A 25,300-nucleotide genomic window follows, 5' to 3' on the forward strand; every position below is an offset into this window, starting at 1 on the left:
AGACTCTCTGAACCTGGATTCTGACTCTGGCACCTGGGTAGAGGTCGGAACAGAGGCCAGCAAGCAGGGAAGCTTGGCAAGCTAAAGTGTGTGGCCTGAGGCCACATGTGAGAGTCACCCGACCCCATTGGTACTGATAGCATCGGCTGCCATTGGCTGAGCCACCTATCGTAGTGAGTGCTTTTTGCAGTTCTCTTGTTAATCACATCATAACTGTATGGAATGGAACTATTGATTATACCCATTTTGCAGTTGAGGAACTGAGGCTTAGAGAGTTGAAGTATTTACCGAAGATCTTGTGGAGCTAGTAATGACAGGCCTGGGCCTGGACCTGTCTGATCTCAGAGCCATAGCAAAGCCTTGCAGTGTGTGCCTTTCCTGATGGACTTTGAAGCCGTGCACTCACTAGCACCCTGAGCTCTCACACAGAGTCATGGTCAAAAGAGCAGCCCTGAATACAGGCCCAGTGCTTGCTGGGAAATGTGAGTGCCAGGATTGCCAGCTTCCTGTGTTTTTACTGGATCAGGCCTGCACCTCTGAGTGCACTAGCCCAGTGGACTCTGGCCCCCTCTGGAGCTATTTGCTTTTCCTGCCTACTTTTACCACCATCCCATAACACCCCCTATGGCCTCAGTATTTTCTAGTGGGTCAGGGTTTTGGCTCCTAACCCCAGCCCTGTGGACTTTCATTGGCTCCCTGTAGGTATGTGTCCACCCCTACCAGGGCTTACCTGGATAGGCTGGATTGTGTTGCCATTTGACCTCTTAGCTGGGCCTGGAGTCTGGCACAGAATAGGGCAGCTAGATTCCTGGAAGGGCCAAGGAGACCCATCCTCCTTGGATGAATCAGGTCCAGAGAGGATCTAGCCAGACTTGGGGAAGCCATGTCTGAAAAGGTTGCCTGTGTCCTGATGAGGCAAGTGAGTGTGGGGAGGATGGGAGCTCTTAGAAGGGGCAGGCCAATAAGGCTGGGGTGTCTACCCACCTAACAGAAGCAGCCCTTCTCAGGGAGCTCAGTGATTGAATTCTCATCCCTGGTTTTCAGGATTACTGGAGGTTCCTAGCCAGGAGGGACTTGGCAGACTTGGCTTCTCCTCACACCCACTGTTCCCCACAACTCATTTGGCTGCTAACCAAAAGGTTGATGGTTCAAACCCACCAGCTGCACCAGTAGGCACATGTGTGCAGACTTTACCGTTTATGTAGCCCTTTCCCACATTGTGATTCTCACAACCAATGTGGTATGCAGAGTAGTGCCTGCCCTCAGGAGGTTTCCCCATCCTAATCCTGGCAGCCTGTGAATACATGGTTTGATTCCCAGCCAGTGTACCACATGCATGGACTGAGATGAAAGGTAACACATGGGCTCACCGTGAGTTGGAATCGACCAGATAGCAACTAACAGTGACAACACTAACCTAAAGGCTGGCAGTTCAAACCCACCCAGCAGTGCCAAGAAAGAAAGACCTGGTGACTTGCTTCCATAAAGGGCACAGCCAAGAAAATCCTGCAGAGCGGTTCTCTGTACCACATGAGGTCGCCGTGAATCGGAGTTGACTCGATGGCAATGAGTTTGGTCTGGTTTTTTTTAAGGACTTCAGATACTTACTAACTGCAGAGTTCATTCTGACTAATAGTGACCCTATAGGACAGGGTGGAATTGCCCCTGGAGTTTCTGAGGCTGCAATCGTTATAGAAGCAGACTGCCACATCTTCCTCTTGAGGAATGGCTGCTGGGTTCTAACCGCCGACCTTTTGATTTGCAGCTGAGCGCTTAACTATTGTACCACCAGGGCTCCTTCTGAAAATTAGGTCTAATTCCATTATGTACAGCACTGATATGAGTCAAGGGCTGATGGCAGCTGCTTCTTATCACTACCCCAAAGGGTGCGAGTCTGTCTAGGGCAGACTCTAGGGCAGAAGGGACCCCATACTGGCTAATCCATTGCTTAACATTGCCTGTAATGTTTTTTCATTTTTGTAAAAGTCATACATGTTTGTTATTGCTGTTATGTGCCATCGAGTCAGACCCAACTCATAGCGACCCCTCCTTGGGTTTCCGAGGCAGTATCACTATGGAAGTAGATTGCCCAAATTAGGATGTACATAAAATGATAGATTAAAGCCATCCTTAATTGCTTTGCTGTGTTTCTGTTTCTGTCCTGCCTCTTTGCTGTGCATACATAAAAGTGTACATTTCTTTTTTTTTTTTTCCAATGGAACTGTGGTTTTATTGTATGTGTTGTTTCTTGGCTCACTTTTTTACTTAATTACATAATGTGAGCATTTTCCCATGAGAACCTGTATTCCTCTCCAACACCCCACAGAGAATACATGTGTGTATAATGTCTCTACTGGGTAAATCAAAGTGTATGTCAAAGGACCTGTGGTGCCTGCCACAGGTCCCCTGAGATGTCTTGGAAGGATTTGCACTTGCCATGTAATGGGAAGCCAGAGGCCAGGAATGGGGATGGGGCCTGGTGTACACACTGACCTTGAGGCTCGATCCCCATCGAGGACTGCTTTATGGGTACCATGAGAGGGGCTCTCCCTAGACCTTCCTTGGACCTTTGAGGTGGAGACTATTCAGTAATTGGATTTGTGATCATGTATGGGTGGCACTGGATACATTAACTGGCGCCCAGAACCCTTCTATTTATAAGGAATGGCTCAGCCCCACCATATGGAGAGGCAAGTGCAGGCAGGTCACAGCAGCTGGAGAAGGGGTGGAGGGGAAGGTAAGGAAGGAAGTAGCACACACATAGGAGCGTTTGCATGTGCCAGGCCCTTGCTAAGTATTTTACAGGACTTCTTTACTTACTCTATCCCAGAACCCTAAGAGGGAGGTATTATTGCTCCATTTCACAGATGTGGAAACTGAGACCTAGACAGATGCTAAATGCTTTACCTGGTTATCTCGTTGAATCCTCACAACAGGAGGTGGGAGTGACAATTCACACTATTCCATAGGAGGGAAACCCTAGTGGCACAGTGGTTAAGTGTTTGGCCACAAACTGAAAGGTCAGTGGTTCAAATCCACTAGCCACTCTGGGAGAAAGATGTAGCAGTCTGCTTTTATGGAAACATGAAAGTCTTGGAAACCCAATGGGCTAGTTTTACTCTGCCCTATTGGGTCTCTGAGTCGAAATTGACTTGACAGCATTGGTGTGGTTTGCAGAAGGGGAAACTGCAGCTTGAGGACATTGAGGGACTTGTGGTTTCACTGTAGGTCTGTCTGGCTCCAGAAAGAGCCCTGGTGTCACAAAGGTTAAGTGCTCAGCTACTAATCGAGAGGTTTCAGCTTTAAATGTTACACAAATTAGAAAGTGGCCTGGACTGAAAAGAAAAGATTAAGGCAACAGCTTTCATCTGGGCTGCGTGCTTTTGCCTTTCTTATGTGTCTTGGATTCTGGGCTTGTGGACATGGTTGAGGGTGGAGAGATCTCATAGGGGGAAATACTCTCAGTAGGGCCATCCTAGGTGAACCCTGAGGTCACAGCTTCCCCCTTCTCTGAACCCACTCAGTGGTTACATGGGAGGCAGACCTGGTGGTCTATTTCCCTAAAGGTTGCAGCCTAGGGAACCATTTGGGGCAGTTCTGCCCTGCCACATGAGATCGCTATGAGTTGATCAACTTGACAGCACCTGGCAACAGCATCTGGCTCTGGAGTGCATGCCTCTCACCTCTCAAACCCGTGATTCCTAGTTCTTAACCCTGGCCACCTTTGGAGCCAGCAGGGCCTGGGCCCCAGTGCAGACCAATGGATGGCAATCTCTGGGGCGAGGGCCCTGGTGTTCTATCTTTTAGGAGGCACTCCCTGGGTGACCTAGATGATCTTTTAGGTTCCTTTCAGCTTTAACATGTTGTACAAATTAGAAAGTGGCCCGGGCTAAAAAGAAAAGATTAATGCAACAGCCTTAATCTGGGCTGCCTTTTCTTATGCCTTTCTTATGTGTCTTGTGTTCTCGGGTTGTGGAAATGGTTGGGGGTGGAGAGATGTCAGAGGGAGAAATACTCTGGGTAGGGCCATCCTGGGTGAACCCTAAGGTCATAGCTTCCCCATTCTCTGCCTCCATGCTGCAGATTAGGTTTTATCCAAGTCTTTTGTGGTGGTTATGTTTGTGTGTCAACTTGGCTGGGCCTGGTTGAGTGGCTGGGCAGCTGGTGGAGTTATTCCCTATGATGAGACTGGCAATCAGCTCCATGGTGGGATCTACCACAAGCAGCTGAGTAGCTGCTTTGAGTATGTGGTCTGCTTCCCATATATAAGAACAGCTTTGGGAATGGTCTCTAGCTTATGGCACACTTGAACCCTGCCTATAACCATGTTGTTGTTCAGCACCCTGCCATGCTCTGCTGACCTGGGGACTTACAATGGACTTAAATTAATGGCCTGCCATGTGGTTTGGTAACATCGGGACTGTGCCATTTTATTTGTCAACCTTGGGCTTCTCAGCCTCAGCAGCCAGATGCTGTCTGAGTGAAGATAAGCCTTTAGCTTCAGTGGGCTGGGAGCTGGAGGCAGAGCTGAAGCCCAAGGCTGAGGAGTTTTCACCCATCCCCTAGAGCCTGGCACTTTGAATTTGGACTTAAAGCCTCCAGACTGTAAGAGAATAAACTCCTGTTGTTCAAGCCATCCCATTTGTGGTATATTCTTGTTAGAGTGGCACTAGGTAACCAGAATAGCCTTATACCAAGAAACCCCAAATCCACTGCCATTGAGTCAATTCTGACTCATAGTGACCCTATAGGACAGAGTAGAACTTCCCCATAAGATTTCAAGGTTATAAATCTTTATGAACGCAGACTCCCCCATCTTTCTCCTGCAGAGTGGCTGATGGGTTCAAACAGCTGACCTTTTGGTTAGCATCCAAATGCTTCAACCACAGAGCCACCAGAGCTCCTTTAAGGCCTTGTAAGGCAAATGTTATTTTGGTCCTTTCTAGTCCCCAAAGGTGGAATTCTTTTCCTCTTTCATATTTTTCATACTTTGTCTTGGGAAAGGCTCTGGCAGTGCCCTGTGTGCTTGGGCCAGGCTGGTCAGGAATCTTTGGAACATTCTGGATGGTGGGGTCTTCTCCCTCACCAGCTGCATGTGCATCCTCTGGGGAGGGACTCTGTGACGTGTCATGTCCATGAAGATTCATCAGAAACGGGCCTGTGCCAGCAGCTCTGGGGGGTGGCACTGCCACTCTTTGGAGGGGATATCTTATTTCTAAAATAGGCCATCCGTCATGGTGACCAAGATAGACCAGGCCCCTGCTCTCCCTGGGCTCTCCCCCATCTCCTGGCCCGGGATTCCCTTTGGAGAAAAGACGGGGCATAGAGGTGCCTTAAACTCCATGGTCTAGAGACACACCAGGGGCGTTCAGGTGTATTTGACTTAAGTCTGGTTTGCAGTGAAGACTAGCAGTTGGGAGGATTGGAGGTGGTCCTCTTGGCTAACACTTGCCTCACTGTCTTCCTCTTTGTAGTCAGGCTGCTTATCATCTGCTTCTCTTCATAGATTCAGCTTCTTTCCTTTGCATTTGGCAACTGTGGCCTCACCTTGTAAGGCTGGTATAATTTTACTCACTGCCCTTGCTCTCGTGTGTAAGCTGAGAGGTCTTAGAAGTGCAGGAAGTTCAGATAAGGGTGAGATAATTGGCCTCTTAATGGTTTGTATGGCTCTTTTATTATCTGGAGCTGTTGGGGGAGGCCCCAGAAGTGTTTGCTCACCAGGACAATCAGAGCAGGGCCATTGAGCAGGGCCTGAGTGGTTTTTTGGACAGAAGCTGGGGTGTGCTGCCCCATGGGTGCAGGGTACATCTGTCAGTGCCTTAGGAGGCAGGCTGGAAGGGGTGAGGAGGGAGGAGGCACTCCAGCTTCATTTCTTGTCAGTCCTTCCTTGAACAGGCATACCTTGGAGATACTGCTGGTTTAGCTCTAGGCCACTGCAATAAAGCAAGTATTGCAATGAAGTGAGTGATGTGAATTTTTCATTTTCCCAGTGCATATAAAAGTTACGTTTACACTTTACTGTATTTATTAAGTGTGCAATAGTATTATGAAAAAGTTTGAAATATTGTGAGAATTCAAAGTGAGCACGTACTGTTGGAAAGAAGGTGCCGATAGACTTGCTTGATGCAGGGTGGCCACAAACCTCCAACCTGTCAAAAAGCAGTATCTGCAAAGTGCAGTAAAGCAAAGTGCAATAAAACAATGCATGCCTGTATCCTTCTCCCGAGCCATGCTGCTCCACTGCTTTTGCCCATCACACCTTTATTCATGCTCCTCCTCCTCAGAGTCCCTTTCTCCTTATCTGCTGCCTGCCTGGGGTACAATTGCTCCATTCTGGGGGGCAGCAGAGCTGATGTTGAGAGCAAGGCTTGCACAGATCGACTGAGTTAAATTAGGGGAGGGTACTTGACTGTGCTGAACCTCAGTTTCCTCATCTGTAAAATGGCTATAATAATATACCTCTTGAAGGCTCTCGTGACTAACTGGGGTCTATGGGATTTTGGGAACTGTGCCACATAGAAGTGCCCTTCTCCTCACATCATAGAGTATCTCATCAACAAAGTGTGTATGGGGTGGTAGTCTTCAGCTAAGCCTTCCTGACCGCTTGTCTACCCACTGGCCTCTTTCCTTGAAGCATCCCAGTCTCTGCTTGCTTCGTCCTCGGAGTCAGTGGAGATGGGCGTGAAGGCATCTTCACTATGCCCTGTGACCCCACCTCAGCCCCAGGTGCCAGGACCAGTACCTGGGCTTGCTGCTGCTGTGTTTTGGTCATGCCTAACCAGGAGGTTTATATTCAGCCTCCTCTGACTTTTAGGAGCGCTGGTGGCACAGGGGTTAAAGTGTTCAGCTACTAACCAAAAAGTTGGCGATATGAACCCACCAGCTGCTCTGTAGGAGGAGCTCTGGTGGCATAGTGCCTAAGGCATTTGACTGCTAACCAGAAGGCTGGCGGTTCAAACCCTCTAGCCACTCCTCGGAAGGAAGATTGGGCAATTTACTTCTGTAGAGATACCACCTTGGAAACCCAAGGAGTGGTTGCTGTGAGTTGGAATTGACTTGATGGCAGTGAGTTTGGTTTTTTTTGGTTAGCTGCTCTGTGGGAGAAAGATGAGGCAGTCTGCTTCTGTAAAGATTTATAGCCTTAGAAACCCTATGGGGGCAATTCTACTCTGTCCTACTCATTGCAGTGGGTTTGGTTTGGTTTGGGTTCCTGGCTTTTAGTCTGGTTAGGAAGTATTCCAGATCCTGTCTAAAGTTGCCTGATCTTACCCAGCAGTCCCCACTCCCTCCTTTGATGCCACTTCTAGAGTTTAAGAGGGTCTTCACGTGGGAGGCTTATTATCCTTCCTCGTGGACAAAGACTTGAACTTGTATCTCTGACTCTGTGCCAAGTGCTCTCCTTATTTTTAAAAAACCGATGGTTAAAGAGACACAAAGAGGCTGCATGCCCTTATGTGAAGAACCCACTGCCAATGAGTCAATTCTGACTCATAGCGACTCTATAAGAAACCCCAAAAAACCCATTGCTGTTGAGTCGATTCCAACTCATAATGACCCTATAAATGAAAAAAAAAAAAAAACAAACAAAAAACACACTGCTGTGGAGTGGATTCCAACTTATAGCAACCCCTCCTTGGGTTTCTGAGGTGGTGTCTCTACGGAAGTAGATTGCCCAGTCTTCCTTCTGAGGAGAGGGCTGGAGGGTTTGAACTGCCAGCCTTCTGGTTATTAGGCAAATGCCTGACCCTATAGCATAGAGTAAAACTGCCCTGTAGAGTTTCCATGACTGTACATCTCTGCATAAGCAGGCTGCCACATCTTTCTCCCATGGAGCAGCTGGTGGGTTCCAACCTCTGACCTTCTGGTTAGCAGCTGAATGCTTTAACCACAGCACCACCAGAGGTCCTTGTGTCAAGTAGGTGAATGTTTAAATACAAGTTTTCTACCTGCACGTGGTCCAGTTGAAAGAATATAAACTTCGCAAGCAGACTGATCAACCTTTAAATCCCAGCTCCCTCTAATCAGCTAGATGACTTTGAGTAAATGAGTCTGTCTGAGCTTTAGTTTCCTTATCTGTAGAATAGAGCTCTGGTAGCGTAGTGCCTAAGGCACTTGACTGTTAACCAGAAGGCTGGTGGTTCAAACCCACCAGCCACTCCTCGGAAGGAAGGTTGGGCAATCTACTTCTGTAGTGATACTGCCTGGGAAACCGAAGGAGGGGTCGCTATGAGTCGGGTCCAACTCAACGGCAAATAACAACAACAACATCTGTAGAATGGCCATAATGATCCATATGTCATGTGGGTCCTTATGAAATTAAATATGTAAATATTTGTAAAGCAAAGCAAGCAGCACCCAGCAAATCACTCATTATCATAGTTATGAATCAAAGCAAAGCGGGTATGTGTTAGGGACACTTAGAAGCCAAACTCCCCGAACCTCCTGTTGGCTCTTGCTGGAACAGTTTCATTCTGTCTGAGCATTTCTGAGTTATTGGATTTAGCACCGTCAAAATGTTGTTGTGTTGAGGAGGTGGTGGCCTAGGGAAGCAGCTGTTAGGGATTGGGGCTCTGGTGGCTTCCTTTAGCTTAGTCTTGGGGTCCAGAGCAGCCTTGCCCCCTCTTGGCCTTTATGTTCTGCCCCTCAGGGCTGAAATGTGCTGTTGTCCTCTTCCCCGGGTGACATTGCTGACTCCTGGAAGCCAAATAGGGGCTGAGACTTTCTCTGAGAAGGCAGATGCTTAGACCTGCTTGTCCAGTGTGCTGACCACCAGCCACATATGGCTGTTGAAAATGAAATGGATTTAAATGAAAAATTAAGTTCCTTAATTGCACTAGCCACATTTCAAGTGCTCGACAGTCACAGATGATGCAGATAGAGAACATTTCCCTCATCCCAGCTCCCCACACTGGATTGCCTGAGAGCTGTGTAGGGCAGGGGTGAGAGCCCAGCATTGGAGCAAGCTGGGTTCCTGGTTTGGCTTTGCTTCTTCCTGACCATGTGATTTTAGGTGGATTCCTCTTCTCACCTGCAAAACGGGGAGGATGCCAAGATCTACATCTTAGCTTTGCTCAGAAGGTGAGGTAAAGGGCCTGGCTCGTAGGAGGTACTCCACAGTATAAATTCTCTCTTTCTCCTCCCCTCCCTCCCCTCTCCCCTGAACTATTCTGTTCTTCACTCCCCACACCCCCTTTTGCTAAGAGCTTGGGTGCCAGGAGTTCAAGTCAATTCCTTGGAAACAGTGGCTTCTGTTTTAGCCAATCTAAGGTCTTTACCCTCTAGATTAGCAAGAATAGTCTGTCTGTCTTTCATTTTCAGCCTGGGCTTTTTATTTAAATAAACTTTTCATCTTGGACTAATACTAGATTTATAGGAAAATCTTAACAGTAGTATATGGAGTTCCATATAGCCATCATCCAGTTTCTCTTATTATTAACATTTTACATGACATGTTTTGACCTTTGTCAAAATGAAAAAGCCAACATTGGTCATAACTATGAACTCCAGACTTTATTTAGATTTTACCACTTTTCCCGCTGAGGACCTTTTTCTGGTCCAGGACCCAATCCAGGAGCTCACGTTATATTTAGTCATCACGTCTCTTTGGTGTTCCTCTGATCTGTGACACTTTCTCACCCTTTCCTGGTTTTTTTGTGACCTTGAAAGCCTGAATATTGGCAGGTCTTGTGTAGACTGTCCCCCAGTCTTGGCATGTCTTCAGGTCTCATGACTCAACAGGTTATGGGTTTTTGGGAAGCATACTATGGAAGGGATGTCCCCTTCTCCTCACATGATATCAGAGGGTGCATGAGACTCACGTGGCCTCACTGTTGTGTTAACCTTCGTAACTTGGGTTAGGTGGCGCCTTCTGGGTTTCTCTACTATTTTCTCTTCCATATTCTATTCTTAGGAAACAAGTCAGCAAGTCCAGCCCACCCTCAAGTAGGAGGGAAAATTAAGTTCTACCTCCCATATGTGGTCATTTGAAGCCTTGCCAGGCCTGGTTCCCACAAGAGGCAGGGACCACATTGGGATCCCAGGCCCTAGCTATCACTTTCTGCTTGGGAAGATGAAAAGACTGGAGATGCCCTGGAGTCTGCATTGAGGGAAGACCGGACTACCTTGCATAGACATGCCTGATACTTAGCACCATGGACCCACTGGATCTTTGTGCGCCGGTGCAGTAGCAGGTTGGGCTCTATGGTACCTTCTAAAGATGAGGATACTGAGAGGAGGAGGGCCTTGTCCAAGGCCAACCCAGCCAGTGATTCACTGAGCTGTGGGCCTCCTAGGGCAGCCTGGTCCTCGGCGTTGCCCAGTGTTCGCCCTGTTCATATGGTGAAGAGTTGCCTGAGGCGTCAAGGAGCTCATCATCCCCTGCAGTGCTGGCTCAGGGCCTGTCTCTCGACCTGCAGGGTGCCAGCTGTGGTGAGCAATGGGGATGCTGTGGATGTGGCTTTCTCCGGGGCCCGGCACTCCAGCTGGAAGCGGAAGAGCTCCCATCGCAGTAAGTCCCCCCATTGCCACCCATGCCAGGTCTTAGCACTGGTCTTCTGGGCAAGAGAGCTGACGTGGGCTCAGGTGAGCCCAGGGATGTCCCACCTGGGAGGGCTGCTGTGGGCTTGGTGGCTGTCCTGAGGGGCGTGGTCACTGACCATGCTTCAGAGCGTGGCTCCCATTTGCCTCCCGAGCTGTGGTGCAGGCCATTTGTCTGTTCATCCCATAGTTACATGGCTCCTATAGCAGGCCAGGGTGGGCCAGGTGGGGGCTGACCAAGGTGAGGGCCCTCTGGGAGCAGAACCAGACACATAACTGGGCAGTTGCAGGGTATCAGGAAAGGAGGTGGGCGGTCAGAGAACTGAGACGAGGCCCTGAAGGCATAGGGGAGGAAGCGGGGGATGAAGGACTTTCAGGCACAAAGGCCGGCTTGAATGTACAAGAGCCTGAGGGTGACGGAAGACTGGCAGTGTGGTGAAGGGCAGAGTCTAAGGAGTCCCTGAGGGAGAGAAGGCTAGATATCACCAGCTCCTCCAGGGCCCCAGGGCCATGGGTAGGAGCTTGGATTTTATTCCAGAGGCAACAGGGCACCATGTAATGGGTCTGTAGCCCAGTGAGGAGACTGATGTAGCTGTGGTGGGTGGGGGCTGGTGGGAAGAGGGTGGTGGAGGAGCTCGGAGAGGGGAGAGAGGAGGGCACATCTGGGGGTTGTTTGGGAGACAGCATCCATATGGAGGGGAGCAAGAGGGGATGCCAAGGATGACACCTGGAGTGGGCTTCAAGACTTCTGGGACCAAAGAAATGAGAGACATGACACGAACAGATATATGCACACCCATGTTCATTGTAGCACTATTCACAATAGCAAAAAAGATGGAAATGACCTAAATCCCATCAACAAACTATGGAACATACACACAATGAAATACTACACAATGTTAAAGAACAATGATGAATCTGTGAAATATCTCATAACATGGATGAACTTAGAGGCCATTATGCTGTGTGAAGTTAGTCAATCACAAAAGGACAAATAGTGTATGAGACCGACTATTGTAAAAAGTCAAGAAAAGGGTTTCACACACAAAAAATACTCTTTGATGGTTATCAGGGGTGGGTGGGGAAGGCAGGGGTAAATCACATATTAACTTGGGTGAAGGGAAAAAAAAAAGAATAAAAGGCAAGGGGGGGAAAAAATAGAGGACCTAGGACTGAGGGACACATCCCACTCCTAAGGAGGCCAGAGATTGGGCACATAGTTTTCGAATTTTCCATCTGGGAAAGTTCATCTATTGCCTACTGCTAGGATAGTAGGATAGGATAGTAGGGTGTGCTCTCTACTTGCCCACAGCCTGCCCAGGGGGATGTTGGGGTGAGAGGTATGCTCATTTATTTAACCTATCACTAATTAGGACCCTGCTGGTTGAGTTTTAGGGTACTCTTTTTAACCCTACTCTCCAAATACCCCCTTTCCCCACTTACTCACTAGAGCTGTGGTGTCCTGGCCCGTCTTCCAGAACCTGGGAACCTGGCTCCTTCTGGTCCCTGGTCAGGGGGCATCATGGGCAGGACTCGTCCTGGGGTCTGGGCGGAGGTGCTGGGCCTGCTTCATGCTTCCTGCGTGTGTTATGCAGCTGTCATGTCAGTCAGATGGACAGGCCTGGGAGTAGCAGGTGGAGGTCAGCCGTGGTCCCTGGGAGGGTGCTGTGGAGGAGAGGCTGGGAAGCCAGCATCCCCTGAGAGTGTTGGCCAGGCCTCCCGGCTGCTCGGCCGGGCTGCGGCAGTGCTGGCACTGGTGGCTTGAGTGGTCCGGGTGCTGCACTGCTGGGAGGGAGTGCCCGCTGGTGCAGCCCTGATGTCAGCCTGCGGCTGCCTCCGCCCCTACTCACAGTGGCGTTTTTGCTTCTCTTCTTTACTTCCAGTCGACCGATTCACTTTCCCCGCCCTGGAAGAAGATGTGATTTATGACGACGTTCCCTGCGAGAACCTGGATGCCCATCAGCCGGGTACGGCCCCTTTGAGTTCTCTCAGGAACCAGGGGAGGGTCTTCTCCTTTCATTTCCTTCGTGGTCCCCACCCCAACCAGTGCCCTCCTTTTTGCTTGTAAAAACCACGGTGGTCTTCCAGGGTGAGGCTGGAGCTGGCTGAGGAGGTGGCCAGGCTTTGCTGGCAAGGAGTCTGGGCTCCATGGGCAGGGGCCCTCCTTGCTGTTGGTCGCCAGGCAAGCGTTTCATGTCTCCAAGCCTTGGCTCCTCCCTCCGGAAATGGGGTGATAGTCTGGCTTCCCAGGGCTGCTGGGGAAGATGAACAGATGGTTGAAGCAGGGAGTAAAGCAGTTAAAGCTTGGGAAAGCCCCACCTCCTGCTCTTGGGGAGGACCATGGAAGCATAGGGGGTTGAGGAGATTTGTGGCCACAGAGGGGAAGAAGGAGGAGCAGGGAGTAAGTCCTGTTGGAGCTGGGCCCATGTGCTTGGCTGCAGGAGAGAAGACTTCCCTGGGACGAGGGACTGAGTGACAGTGAACCGTCAGAGCCATTTTTTGAAGAACACGTTAGGTTGCGAGGTTTGTAGTTGTCTCACTGATCTGCTCGAAAACTTTGTTTTGGGGTGTGATATCTTCATTTGAAAAACTAGGATTTGAACCTGGGTCATTCTGACCCCAGTTCCGTGGGGGCAGACTTGGCTGGCATTTTAGGAAGCCTGTTTGCTGCCACTGTTTCACCAACCCTGACTCTGCCATTGATCAGGGGACAGGATTCTGGGTCTTTGGCCTTGACTTTTTCAGATGAAATGTGGGGGTCATCCTGAACTCACAGAGCTTTTAGTGGGTCACACCACACAACTGCAGGTCTTGGCACTTCTGTAACATGGGGGCAGTAAGAGCTGTGTCAGGTGGCCGTTTGGAAGATTCTCTGAGATCATCACTGTAGAGCCCTGAGCACGTGGTGGTAAGTGCTTTAGAAAGAATAGCTGTGATCTGGAGTGATAGTGTAGCTCAAGGGTTGAGGAAGCAGACCCCTGTAAGGCCCTTAAAGCCAAGGACTCTGCCGCAGGCTGAGGAAAGTGGTGACATTGTCTCCACTGGAGATTGTTTCTAAATGAGCCCCAGGCCTGCTTGGCATTGCAGGGTGTTTGTTAGGATGTGGGGTTAGCAGAGGAAGGCCATGTGGTGAAAGGATGGAGCACTGGCCTAGGAGTCTGCAGCCCTGTCTCCTAGTCATTGTCTGACCTGGGTCACCTCTCTCCTCTGGGCCTTTGTTTTCTCATCTGTCTAATGGGAGGGAGTGATATGTGTGCTGTAGACCCATGGGGCTGCTGGGAGAATCCAATGGGAAATGTTGCATACTTGCTCACTGGAGTTGTAGGTGAGCAGTGGTGGGTGGTTCAGCCCCGTGGATATGTAGGGAGGTAGATGTCCCAGATGGTACCAGGATTCTTCAGGGAGCAACCCCCAAAATGGGGATCACAGGGTGTGGGGCCTCCCCTGCAGTAATAGGACTATCAGCCCAAGCTTTTAAAGGCCACAGCCTGTTCATCAACTGCTCCCGGGGGACATTAAGTCATTATTATCTTTTGCTTAAAAATAACCTCAAACTCTATCCTGGACCTGGATCTCCAGATAAGCCTAAGTGGACCTGGTTTGTTCTTTTGGCTGACAGTCTCCTTGATCCCTCCCACTTCCCCTCACCTCCAGCTTTCTTGTAGGCTGGAGGTGGAGGGCTCTGGGTGAGCATGTTGGCACCAGGACCTACCCAGACCCCAACATGTAATGATCAGCTACTCTTTGCTGGCCTCTGTGGGACTTGTCCTCCAGACCAGTGGAGAGTCCCATGTCAGCTCTTGGTCCCCAGGTTTCAGTCCCAGGCATTTCTTGTTGGACTTTGGCAGAAAAGGGAGTACTCCCAGATTCTGGGCCAGGTTCGCCCCCTGCTGGACCATCCTAGGAGCCACCTGCGAAACTCCAATTCAGAGTGAGGCATACAAAGGAAGGGAATGACTTTCATGGCTGGCTTGCCTTGTGCCAGACTCTGTACCAGCCCCTTCCTGTGCCTTGTTGTTTAATCCTCTTCACAGTCTCCATGTTACCCCGAGAGCACTGAGGGGTCGAGCTGAGGGCCAGAGGCAGGACTCAATCCCACATCTTTCTTCCTTTATCCACTAAGAAATGCCAAGGCGGCCCAGAATGAGCACTCAGATGTCAGGAAGCAGTGCTGATAATAGAAGGGAAATACTCGGCCCCTTTGTGCTAGACACGTTATTTCTTGTGCTTCTCTGTTTTTCTCTTGTAACCCTCACCCCACGAGGTGGATACGATATTGCTATCACCTCCCTTTCGTGGATGAGGAAGTGGAGCTGGGACCCCAGGACCTGGGCCTCATTCTCAGTGCCACACCCACCCCATCCCTGCCCCCGCCTGGGCTCAGAAGTTGGGTTTGAGGCTCAAAGGCTGGTAGGTTTGGACCTCAGAGTCTCTGCTCACGCACCTGTCCCTTGGCCAGCAGGGGCGGAAAGGAACTTGCTCTACGAAGATGTGCACCGGGACGGTTTGCCTCGTGAGGCGGACGACCTAGGCTGGAGCTCCAGTGAGTTTGAGAGCTACAGTGAGGACTCGGGGGAGGAGGCCAAGCCGGAGGCAGAGCCCACCAAGCACCGAGTGTCCTTCCAGCCCAAGGTGAGGGAGACAGGGGACGTCTCTCACCCCAAGACCATGCAGGGAAAGAGAAAAATGGATGGTGAGGGCCAGGCCTGAGACTTGTGTCTCCAAAATCTCTGCCATGGAGTCATAGGGACCCACTGAGACTTACATCTAGACATCATTAATTCCTAGTGATCTGTAGGGAGAGGGAAAAGAGGCCCTAGTGATCCCTAAACAGGAAATGATGCACAGGCCTGGCTGTTTGGCTATGGAAAGCCCTCATCCTGGGCATGGTTAATGCCTGGCACAGCTTCTACACCCCACCTCATTCCTATGGCAGACTCCATCACCATGCTCCTTCCTGCTGGGCTCGGATCTGGTTTCAGCATTCTTTTCAACACAGGGCTCCAGGCAGCCCAACCAATTGATTAGAGTTAGCACATGGAGCAAATCAGCTTGGTCTTCCTTCCCTAAAGGATGTACTCTCTGACTGATCCTCAGACCCACACAGTCTTTTCTGCCCCAGGTCAGTGAACAAGCAGAGACTGCTATGGCTAAGACACAGCTTCCGGGTGGTTTCCTACCCATGCCCTGTCAAAGTGCTGTCTGTGCGTTTGAGTCTTCTGGTGTTTCTGTCTGGGATGGGGACCACTCTGCTTATCTTGTGGACAGAGCCACTGAAGCCCAGAGGAGTGGATTGTCTTGTTCCTCCCTTGCTATGGAACCCTTGCTCCTCCTTTATTATCCTATAGAAACCACCAGAAGACAGGTTCTGTCCATACTGAGATCTGGGATTTAGACAGAATAGTGTCCTCCAAGTCTTATCTGACCAGAGGTGACTGGGTCCCTCTCAGGCTCCTTTTAGAAGACACAGACAGGCGGGAGAGCTTGGCCTGTGGCCAGTCCTGCCTGAAGACAGGGCAGGGACAAGAATAGGAGCCCCAAGCTGGAGCTGGGGTTATGAGGTCATCTCAAGGCTTATGAGGGAAGCTTCCAAGACTGGCTTAGTACCTCCAGCCTGTTTTGGAGGTTTGGGGGAATCCTCTCTGGGAATGAGATCCTGACCAGGGAAGCATCTGAAAGAAAAGCTGCTTAAAACTCCCAAGATTTAGGGAGCCTGGGGTGCTAAGCAGGTCTCTCTTGAACCTCAGCTGCCTCAGGGCTGAGCCTCCATAGACTGGGTCAAGGAAAATGGCCTTGATGTCTTGTTAGAGAAAAGTGAGGCATTTATGATGATCCTACTGTGTGCCAATGATGACCAGACTGTGTGTCATGGATACACAGAAACAGGAAGAGCAGACCCAGGCTTGGGGAACCTTCCTGGTCTAGGAGGAGGTCCTAGTTTGTCAAAAAGAAAGGCAGCAATGCCTTTCTGTAAACATGAGCCATGTGCAGCAGAGCCCCATGCCTGCTGTGGGTGGGGCTCTGATGGGATGAAGCAGAGAAGGCTTCTGAGGAGGGTGGGTCTGGATACCCAGAAGTCAGGAGGAGATAGGAAAGGTGCTCCATGTGGGAGGACTGGCCCCAGCAGGAGCCAGGAGCAGGCCCATATCTGCTTCATGTGCATTGAAGGGAAGAGTTTACGCAGCCACCAGGCCCCTTCTTGATACATGGGCAGGATGCGTGCCTCACAGCCCTGCTGTAGACAGTGGGAGCAAAGGGACTCGAGTCGTTGGCTCTCTATGGTCCCTTTCCCAGTCCCCGTTGGCCTCTTGCGAGGGCAGGAGGGATGGAGTGCTAGGTTGGGAGTTCTGGCAGTGGTTGTCTGATTTGCATAGGTATCAGAATTACTAGGGTAGCTGGGTGAAACAGCTGATGCCAGGGCCTCACCTCAAGGGATTCTGATTCAGAATTTGGATGGGGCCTAGAGGTCTACTTGTTAACCAGTGCTCTGCCCCCAGCACACACAAGGGCCCACTGGGCACCCCAAGAAATGCAGGGCTGAAGCTCACTGTGGTCGCAGGGTGGCAGCTCTGGGGGCTACCTGAGAGCTTGTGCTCCTCATGCCCTTGAGCTGGGGCCCTTGGCCTCTTCGTCAGATGACAAACAGTATTACAGAGGTTTTGGAATTTCTAACCATGAGTCCTTTTTCTCTGGCCATGGTCCAAGGCCTGCCTGCTCAGTCAATAGTAGGCTCCCAGGGAGACAGGGGGTAGTAGAGGGGGCTTTCCTCTGCCATCTTCTGCATGGGAAACCCGCTGAGCCCTGTCTGCAGGGCTGTGCTTCTTGAGCTGCTTGGGGTACACTTGCTCCCCTGCCTGGCATTACAGCAGTTGCTGTTTTTGGGCTACCACTGCTTAACTTTGCATTGTGTGTGCTACAAAACAGATGTGAGGATCTGGGGAAATGTTTTGTCCTATCCTTATCTGACCATGGCCCAGCACCCTACTCAGCTACAAGAGAACTGGTGGAATCTCCCTTTCATATGTCTTGCGATGCCAGCCTGAGGTGGTAGATTCTTGCTCAAGAAAGTGACCAATGGGTCTGTGGAGGGACCTACTGGCCCAGGAGCACCTTGCCCAGGTGAAAGTAGTACCTTCCTCCTGTTATGTTAACAAGTGTCTGCTGGTTGCCATCCATAATCAGTGGGAGATTGTTTTCCGGTGTGAGATGGGCTGCATCGAGCTCTTCCACTTTCTGATCATGCTGTCCTCATATTCAAGGCCACTGGGATGCAGCTGGCTGGGGACGGGGCAGAACCTGTGTGCTCTTACACAAGTGTCAGCTCTGACCTCAGGCTCGTTCACTGCCTGCTCCAATCCAGCCAACTCAGCAGTCACCTTCTAACGCTAATATTTCCTAGCGCTTCTGACCCTTAGCAAGGGCCCAGGTGCTTTATGTTTCATTGTGCTAATCTTATTTATAGATGAAACAGGATTCAGTCCAAACCTCAAACTCCCTACTTTTCCAGGTGTCTGGGTAACTCTCAGGAGGATCCCTGTCCTGGCATACATCTTTGCATGACAATAGTGAACATTTGCCTAGTATGATACAGTTTATAAAGTGGTTTCATTTAATTTTCTTAATACTCTACAATGGTTAGCAATGCTGACATTAAGAAGCATTTTGTTGAGAGAACCTGTGTGACACACTCAGAGAGGTTAAGTAATGTGCTTAGAGCTACACAGACAGTAAGTGGCAGAATTGGTTCTCAGCATTACAAATGAGATGAAAGAAAATACCTGTTCATCCCTCCTCCATTCTCTACTCAGCCTTCTTCCAGGCAATCATTCATCCAACCATCCATTCATCATCCACCTACACATCCAGCTGTAGAGCCATTCATCCATCCATCCATCCATCCATTTATAAGTGACATAAATATCGAACACTTGTAATTGGAAAGATATAATAATAACGGCCTCCATTTTTGAGCAATTACTGAGTTCTGTAGTGCCTAAGTCACTTGACTGCTAACTACAAGGCTGGTGGTTCAAACCCGCCAGCCATCCTCAGAAGGAAGGTTGGGCAATCTACTTCCATAGTAATACTGCCTCGGAAACCCAAGGAGAGGTCACTATGAGTCGGGTCCGACTTGACGGCACATAACAACAGGCTTTACATGTATTTTTTATTACACATATTTTTCACTATATGTTAATTTTCTCAGTAACTCTGTAAAGTAGGTACAATTATGGCCACTTTACTAGTGAGGAAACTACAATTCAGAAAGGTGAAAAAATTTTCCAGCTAGTAAGTAGAGACCCATGATTTGAGTATAGACCTGCCTACCTCCAGAGCTCATACTTTTGATTGCTTTATTTGTCTACTACTTTAAAAGTTGTACCTATCTTGGACTTCTGTGTACTTTACTAAATATCACTGTTGTTTAGACAACTCATGCATTTAATCATCTATCTGTTCATCTGTCCATCCATCCATTCATCCTTTTAGAAGTCTTGCTTATTCACCCATCCATATATGCATCCATCCACTCCTCCATCTACCTCTACTTCTAGTGATGGGCTGGAGTCAGCTTGTGCTAGCTCATAAGAACCAATTGTGGGCATCTCTTTCCAATTCTGTTCAATGAGATCACATTGCTAACTTGAAGTTGACTGTGGTGGGAGTAGTCACATCATAGAATCCTATAAAGCAGGGCTCTTTTTCTTGGTGAGATAGTTATCATCAAATATTTGTCAGCATACCATTGTCTCCATCCATCCTTTCATTCATTCATATGCGAGACCATCCATCTGCCCATCCATCTATCCACTTGTTTATCTACTCATCCATCTGTCTGTTCATCTATCTACTTGTCCAACTGTCCATCTGCCCAGCTAGCCAGCCATCTTTCTATACATTGGCTCATTCATCCATTTATCCCCTGGCCCGCTCATTTCACCCATCTATCCATTTGCCATCCATCCATCCCACATACTTCCTATGTTAACAAGCCTCGGGCATGGAGAAATGACCAAGACACAGTCCTTGTTCTCAGACCATCGCCCTCCCCTGAGGGAAGGAGACCTGGGTTTATCCTCCTTCTACTTCTCTTCCCCAACAGCCAGGAAGGATTCCTTGCTGCAAAGACCCAGCCCCCAGCTGCCTGGCATATTGGGGTTGGATGCTACTGGAGCAGGTCCTGGGCAGGAGCCTGGCTGGACTGCTGCTTGAGCCTCAGTCACCCTGGCTCCGAATCCTGCCTCCCTGAGTTGTCCATTCGCCACTTTACCGAAGTTTCCTTTTTCCTCTGTTGTCTATGTTTTGTCTCCTCCCTGTCCCGCCTGCTCCTCTCACCTGCTCTCCTTCTGCCTGGCTGCTTGGGGGCTCCAGCTTTCTCCAGACCTGACTAGGCTAAAGGAGAGATACGCCAGGACTAAGAGAGACATCTTGGCTTTAAGAGTTGGGGGGAGAGACATGCAGGAGCTGAAGCACAAGTACGATTGTAAGGTATTGTCTGTCTGTCCCTCCCAAGTCCTTGGTGGGGGCCACTTTTGAGCTGCAGCTACTTCCAGGAGGCCTTTCCTTCTACGCCCAGTCCATGGAGGGTGGGCCTGAGACCCCGGTGCCTGCCCCTGAGTCCCAGTGCTGCCCCTGAGGCCTGGACCCTGGCCATATTTCGCATTTGTGTGGGAGAACTGGTTGATGCCTTAGCCAGTTCTTTCCATGTTCTTGCCTCTATCTCATCTCTCACCTTCAAGTAAAATCCAGCCTGCTTATGAGTCTTCCCAGGTAGATTTCCAAACTTCAAGGCCTTCAGAACCACCTGGGGTGCTTTGTAAAAATGCAGCTTCCTGTGTTCCATCTCCAGAGCTGCTAATTCTGTAGCTCTGGGGTGGGGCCCAGGAATATGCATATTTAACCATAGTGGGTGATGCTTTGAAAAAGACAACAGTTGGTGATACTGGAAGCTTTCCCCACTCTCCAACTGTTCAGAGATCCATGATGAAGTCTTTAAGAGAAAACAGTCCCTTTTTCTCAGATGATATTCAGTCTTCAGGATAATAATGACAATGACAATAGTAGTTTACATTAATTGGGCACCTACTGTGTGCTATTGTTAAGAGCATTGGCTTTGGAGGCCTGTGACCTGCCTCAGAGTCCTAGCCCTACCACTCCCTTCCTGTGTGATCCTGGGCTGGTCATTTGGCCTCTCTGAGTCTTGGTTTCCTCATCTGTGAGTAGAGGCCCTAGGGTGGCTGTGAGGATGAGATGAGGCCAGGTCTGGAAGATACTTGGTATTGCGCTTGGCACAACCCAAGAGCCCAGTGGATGGTGAATTCAGTAGACAGTGGCCATTGTTATTATTTATGTACTGACCATTGGCACCTTGGGAATCAGCTGTCATTTAGCATGAAACCAATGAGGCCAGTGAGTGAAGAAACTGGCCAGTGGTCACACAGGCAGTAAGTCGCCGAGCTGGGGTTCAAACCCAGGTCCACTTGATGCCAAGGCCTGAGCAGCCTGCATTCTATAGCGCTGCTCCTGCAGCAGCTCCAGGACCTCCCCAGAGGAATGTGGGGCAGCCCTTTGCAGTCTATGTGGCCTTTTTACAGATCCCTCCTGAGAGGCTTGTGACCCAGGGGTAGGGCAGGTATACCTTCTAGAAACTGAAGCTCAGAGAGAAGGACAAGGAGCAGGTGAGGGGCGGAGTCTAAGACCAGAGTGCTTTCCCCAGCCCCCAGCCCGGAGCCGGACCTCTGCCCTGGCCTCTACACCAGTGGCTGTGGCAGGTTGACCCAAAGACATCTCTCTGGGCATTTACCTGTGTTGCTCTTTTGTGCCCAAGAAAGTGCCAACAGAAGGGCCTCCAGTGGTCCCCCAAAGACCCTTGTGGAGGTTTATAGGACAGCCCCATTGGCAGCTTCCTGCCAGGACAGGAACTGGGCCCTGTGACACACTCCCCTCCCCTAGAAGATGTACTCCAGAAGAGAAGGAGCCCCTATGTATAGTTTCTGGGTGACATCTATTCCTTTCATTAGATTCTCAAAGGCATTATGACCATTCTCCCCCAGGAGGCCAACATGAAGGAGGGGCTGGGGACTTCCCTTTTCTGCCTGCCTCTTGTTTCCAGAAAGCCAGCCTTGTTCCTAAAGAGCTGCCACCCCGCCTTCCCAGCTGTGTACTGGGTAGTGTTCTGGCAAGCTTTCCTTGCCCAGTCCCTGAGAAGCCCTGGGTCCCTCAAGCTGGGGATTGCTTGGAGGCATAATAGTAAGGACAGAGGAGACCCCAGATTACAGTTCCCCACCCTCAGCAGAGAGTTTGAGCAAGGAGAGGGTTTTCCTAGAACTGTGTTGTCCATTGTGGTAGGTAGCTGGGTGGCTGTTTAAATTTAAATGAGTGAAAGTTAAATATAATTAGGTGTTTGATTCCTCAGTTGCACCAGCCACATTTCAGGTGCTTACTAGTCACACGTGGCCGGTGGCTCCTGTACTGGACAGTGCAGCTCCAGAACATTCCCATCATGGTCGTTCTCTTCTGGGGGTGATGGTTGGGAGCCAGAAGAGTGACTTAGGGAACAGCAGCTCTCTTGCCAGGCCAGGGCCTCCCCCTACCCAAGGGTGCCTGTCTCCCTCAGGTTTTCTGTCTTCCATCTGCCTCATGCTCTGCTTGGCTTGCTGCCCCCAGTGCCCACAGACCTTTTCTCACAAAAGGGAAGCTGAATCTTGCTCTGTGGCTCCTCTACTCTTCTCCCCTTTTCCCAGGCAGGACTCAGTCAGCAACCTGTCAACGCCTGGGCTTCCGCACTGGGCCTGGTGGATGGAGGGGGTGTACTCACCTCCTTTTAGTTACCCTGAAAACAGTCACCGTTGTTACCGCACATTCACCGTTTTCAGCACGTTTACAGGTGCTTTCCACAGACCTTGTCTGTCCCAGAATCTTGTTACCAAACCAGCTGAGGAATGGGGTATGCTGTTTTCCTCGGTTTTGCCCGAGGAAATGAAGGCTCAGTGAGGTTATGTGACAAGCCACGCCTCTGGGGAGCTGGGATTTGAGTCCAGCCTTCTGATTCCAGGCCTTGAGCCTTGTTCGCAGTGACATGCTCTAGTGCTATACCTCCAGGTGCCACCCCCAGTGCTATGTCTTCAGTATAATCCGCAGCGCCATCCCTAGTGCCACACCCCCAGTGCCACATCCCTAGTGTCATATCCCTATTGCCACCCCCAGTGCCACATTACTAATGCCACCCTGGTGCTATGCCCCCAGTGCCACACCCCCAGTACTGTAACTCGGTGCTAAACCATTTCCTTAATTTGATGCCTACTCCTGTAGTTTGTCTCAAAGGGAAAAAAATCAGGTCAGGCCCTCTTTCTTCCTGTGGCACCCACTTCCTGCTGCCCACTTGCCAAAAGGAAGGTTTCCTAGGGAGATCTCCAGGGGCACGAGGCACCTTCCTCATCCCCTCAGGAGGTCTCTCTGGGTGGCACTACCCCCCGGCTTTCTTGGCCTCTGTTGCTCATCTCCCAGAGGGAACGGGCCCAGGTGGTGTTCTGTGTCTGCAGCCTGGGCTGGGAGGCCTGGCAGTGTTGGTGGCCCTTGGTGGCGGATGTCCCAGGCCCTCCCTTAGCTTCTCTGATAAGCCCCTCTGCCTTTGCTCAGATGACCCAGCTCATGAAGGCCGCCAAGAGCGGGACCAAGGACGGGCTGGAGAAGACAAGGATTGCTGTCATGCGAAAAGTGTCCTTTCTACACAGGAAAGATGTCCTCGGTGAGGCTGCTGCCCAGGCCGGGACTGATGGGGTGGGGGGAGGACGTGTCTTTGCTGTGTGCCCTGGTGGCTAAGCCAGGATGACGTGTGCACAGTGCCTGGCATGTGGTGGGTGCTCAGTTAACGTTTCTGCACCAGCCCCTGATGAGGGATATAGGTCAAGCAGGCTAAGTGGCTATTGCAAACTTGGTAGACTAGCCCATAGAAAGGAGGGGTGAACAGGCCAGCTGGCTGAGAACAGTTCCCTGGTCACTCTCTCCCCGCCCCCAGGCCAGCTGGCTGGCCAGCAGGCTCTCCCCAGGCCCTCCCCACCCCGCCCAGTAACCCTGAGCCTTTCCTAAAGTGACCCTCCCACCAGAGGTGTTATTAATAGCTTCGGCAGGGCTCAAATCGCTGGCCAAGAATGTTACCCAGCGGCACATGGGGGAAGAGGAAGCCGCACAGCCGAAGGCTGGGGTGGGTGCGGAGTGATGCCCGGGGTACCATGTGGTCCAGGCAGGAGGGCCTTCGTCACCCCCACCCCCACGCTGTCATCCGCTGCCCCTCCTCCTCCTCCTCTTCTGTCTCCTGCTCAGGTAAGGGCCTGCCGTGGTATCCCTGCTCCCTCGGCCCCGAAACCACTGCCACTTCTTCTTTCTTTCTTCCCCAGCTTCCCCAAGGCACCCACTTCCTGCTGCCCATGGCCACGGCTGGGTTCCAGAACCAATGAGTGCCTGGCAGCCCTGCCCTGTGCCTGTGCTGCTCTCTGGGGGGCTGAGCCCTCCAAGGACATAGCCCTGCACTCTGCCTGACCTCCCACCTTCTTGGACACCATCTCCTGGCCTGACCCTCTGTCCGGCTCTCCCTGTCCCACTCACTCTGTCCTCTGTGACTATTTGCTCCCACTCACCCCTGCTTTCCTGATCAGATACCAGATAAGCTCTTTTCTTTTAGGCCTCTCTGCATTTTTTTTTTTTTTTTTTTTTTAATGAAAGCAGAAAGCCAAACAGCCCGTTCTTCTCCGGCCTTATTTTCTTCCTTCTTTCAGGCATCCAGAAGAAACTATTTTTAGTGCCTGGTGATGGGGACATGGGCGGACTGGCCCCTGCCAAGCCAGAGCTGACGGGTCTGAGCAGGGACAGTGACTCTTGGGAGAGCTGACTCTGAGAGCCTGGGCGCTCGCAGGCGCTGCTTTGTGTTCCCTGGCCATTTACTCATCCCTCTCTCCCTCAGTCCTTCCCTCCCTCCCTCCCTCCCTCCCTCACTGGTCACTCATTCATTTGCTTGCTCACTCCTTTTCTTTCTCCTTCACTCACTACTTCATTCCCTTACTCCCTCCCTCACTCCTTCATTCACTCACTTCCTCAGATTCACTCATTCCTTCACTTACTCCCTCACTCATTTTCTCTATTACTCCTTCACTCACTTACCTCCTCACATGCTCCTTCACTCATTCACTTTCTTATTATTCACTCACTCACTCACTCTCACATATATTCCCTGATGGACCATTCTAGGCTCTAGGGGCTCAAAAGTGAACCCACTGAACAAGCCAGGGAGCTACCCTCTAACCTCCCATGGCCCTGGCAGCTGCTTCTCCCTCAGGGCCTCATGTCCTGGGCTGGTCTAGGATCATTCTCCATTCCTGGGCCTGAGCAGCATACCCTGGCTATGTCACCAGCCTGTCTGACTTTCCAGGTGACTCGGAGGAGGAGGACATGGGGCTCCTGGAGGTCAGCGTTTCGGACATCAAGCCCCCAGCCCCGGAGCTGGGCCCCATGCCTGATGGTCTGAGCCCTCAGCAGGTGTGTGGGGAGAGTGTGGGGGCGCTGCTAGGAAAAAGGGTGATTGGAGATCCAGCCTTACCTTGTGTCTGGGTCTTGAAGGGGAAGTAATAATCTGGGACTGTTAGCAGAGCCCCAGCCAGGCTGAGGGCCTCCTGGGTTCTCTTCTTGACCCAAGACTTTCCAAATTGCACCCTGCTGGTTCCATGCCAGTGACCTGGGGGTAAGGAGGGGGCGTTGAGGAGTGGTGGGG

The 25,300-nt window shown here is 50.7% G+C and overlaps 1 protein-coding gene across 1 annotated transcript in view; it reads left to right on the plus strand.

The window, feature by feature from the left end:
* Positions 1 to 25,300, plus strand: part of ARHGEF10L (Rho guanine nucleotide exchange factor 10 like) — a 164,736-nt gene that overhangs the window by 16,249 nt on the left and 123,187 nt on the right. The window contains exons 4-9 of the mRNA XM_007935629.2: positions 10,416 to 10,507; positions 12,420 to 12,503; positions 14,999 to 15,168; positions 19,909 to 20,025; positions 23,176 to 23,284; positions 24,962 to 25,068. Of these exons, the coding sequence (XP_007933820.1) occupies positions 10,416 to 10,507; positions 12,420 to 12,503; positions 14,999 to 15,168; positions 19,909 to 20,025; positions 23,176 to 23,284; positions 24,962 to 25,068 (679 nt within the window). The remainder of the gene's footprint in view (positions 1 to 10,415; positions 10,508 to 12,419; positions 12,504 to 14,998; positions 15,169 to 19,908; positions 20,026 to 23,175; positions 23,285 to 24,961; positions 25,069 to 25,300) is intronic.

The sequence above is a fragment of the Orycteropus afer genome, unplaced genomic scaffold (genome assembly GCF_000298275.1).
Source record: "Orycteropus afer afer isolate SDZICR_OR568_19922 unplaced genomic scaffold, OryAfe1.0 scaffold00031, whole genome shotgun sequence".
NCBI classification, from domain to species: Eukaryota; Metazoa; Chordata; class Mammalia; order Tubulidentata; family Orycteropodidae; genus Orycteropus; species Orycteropus afer.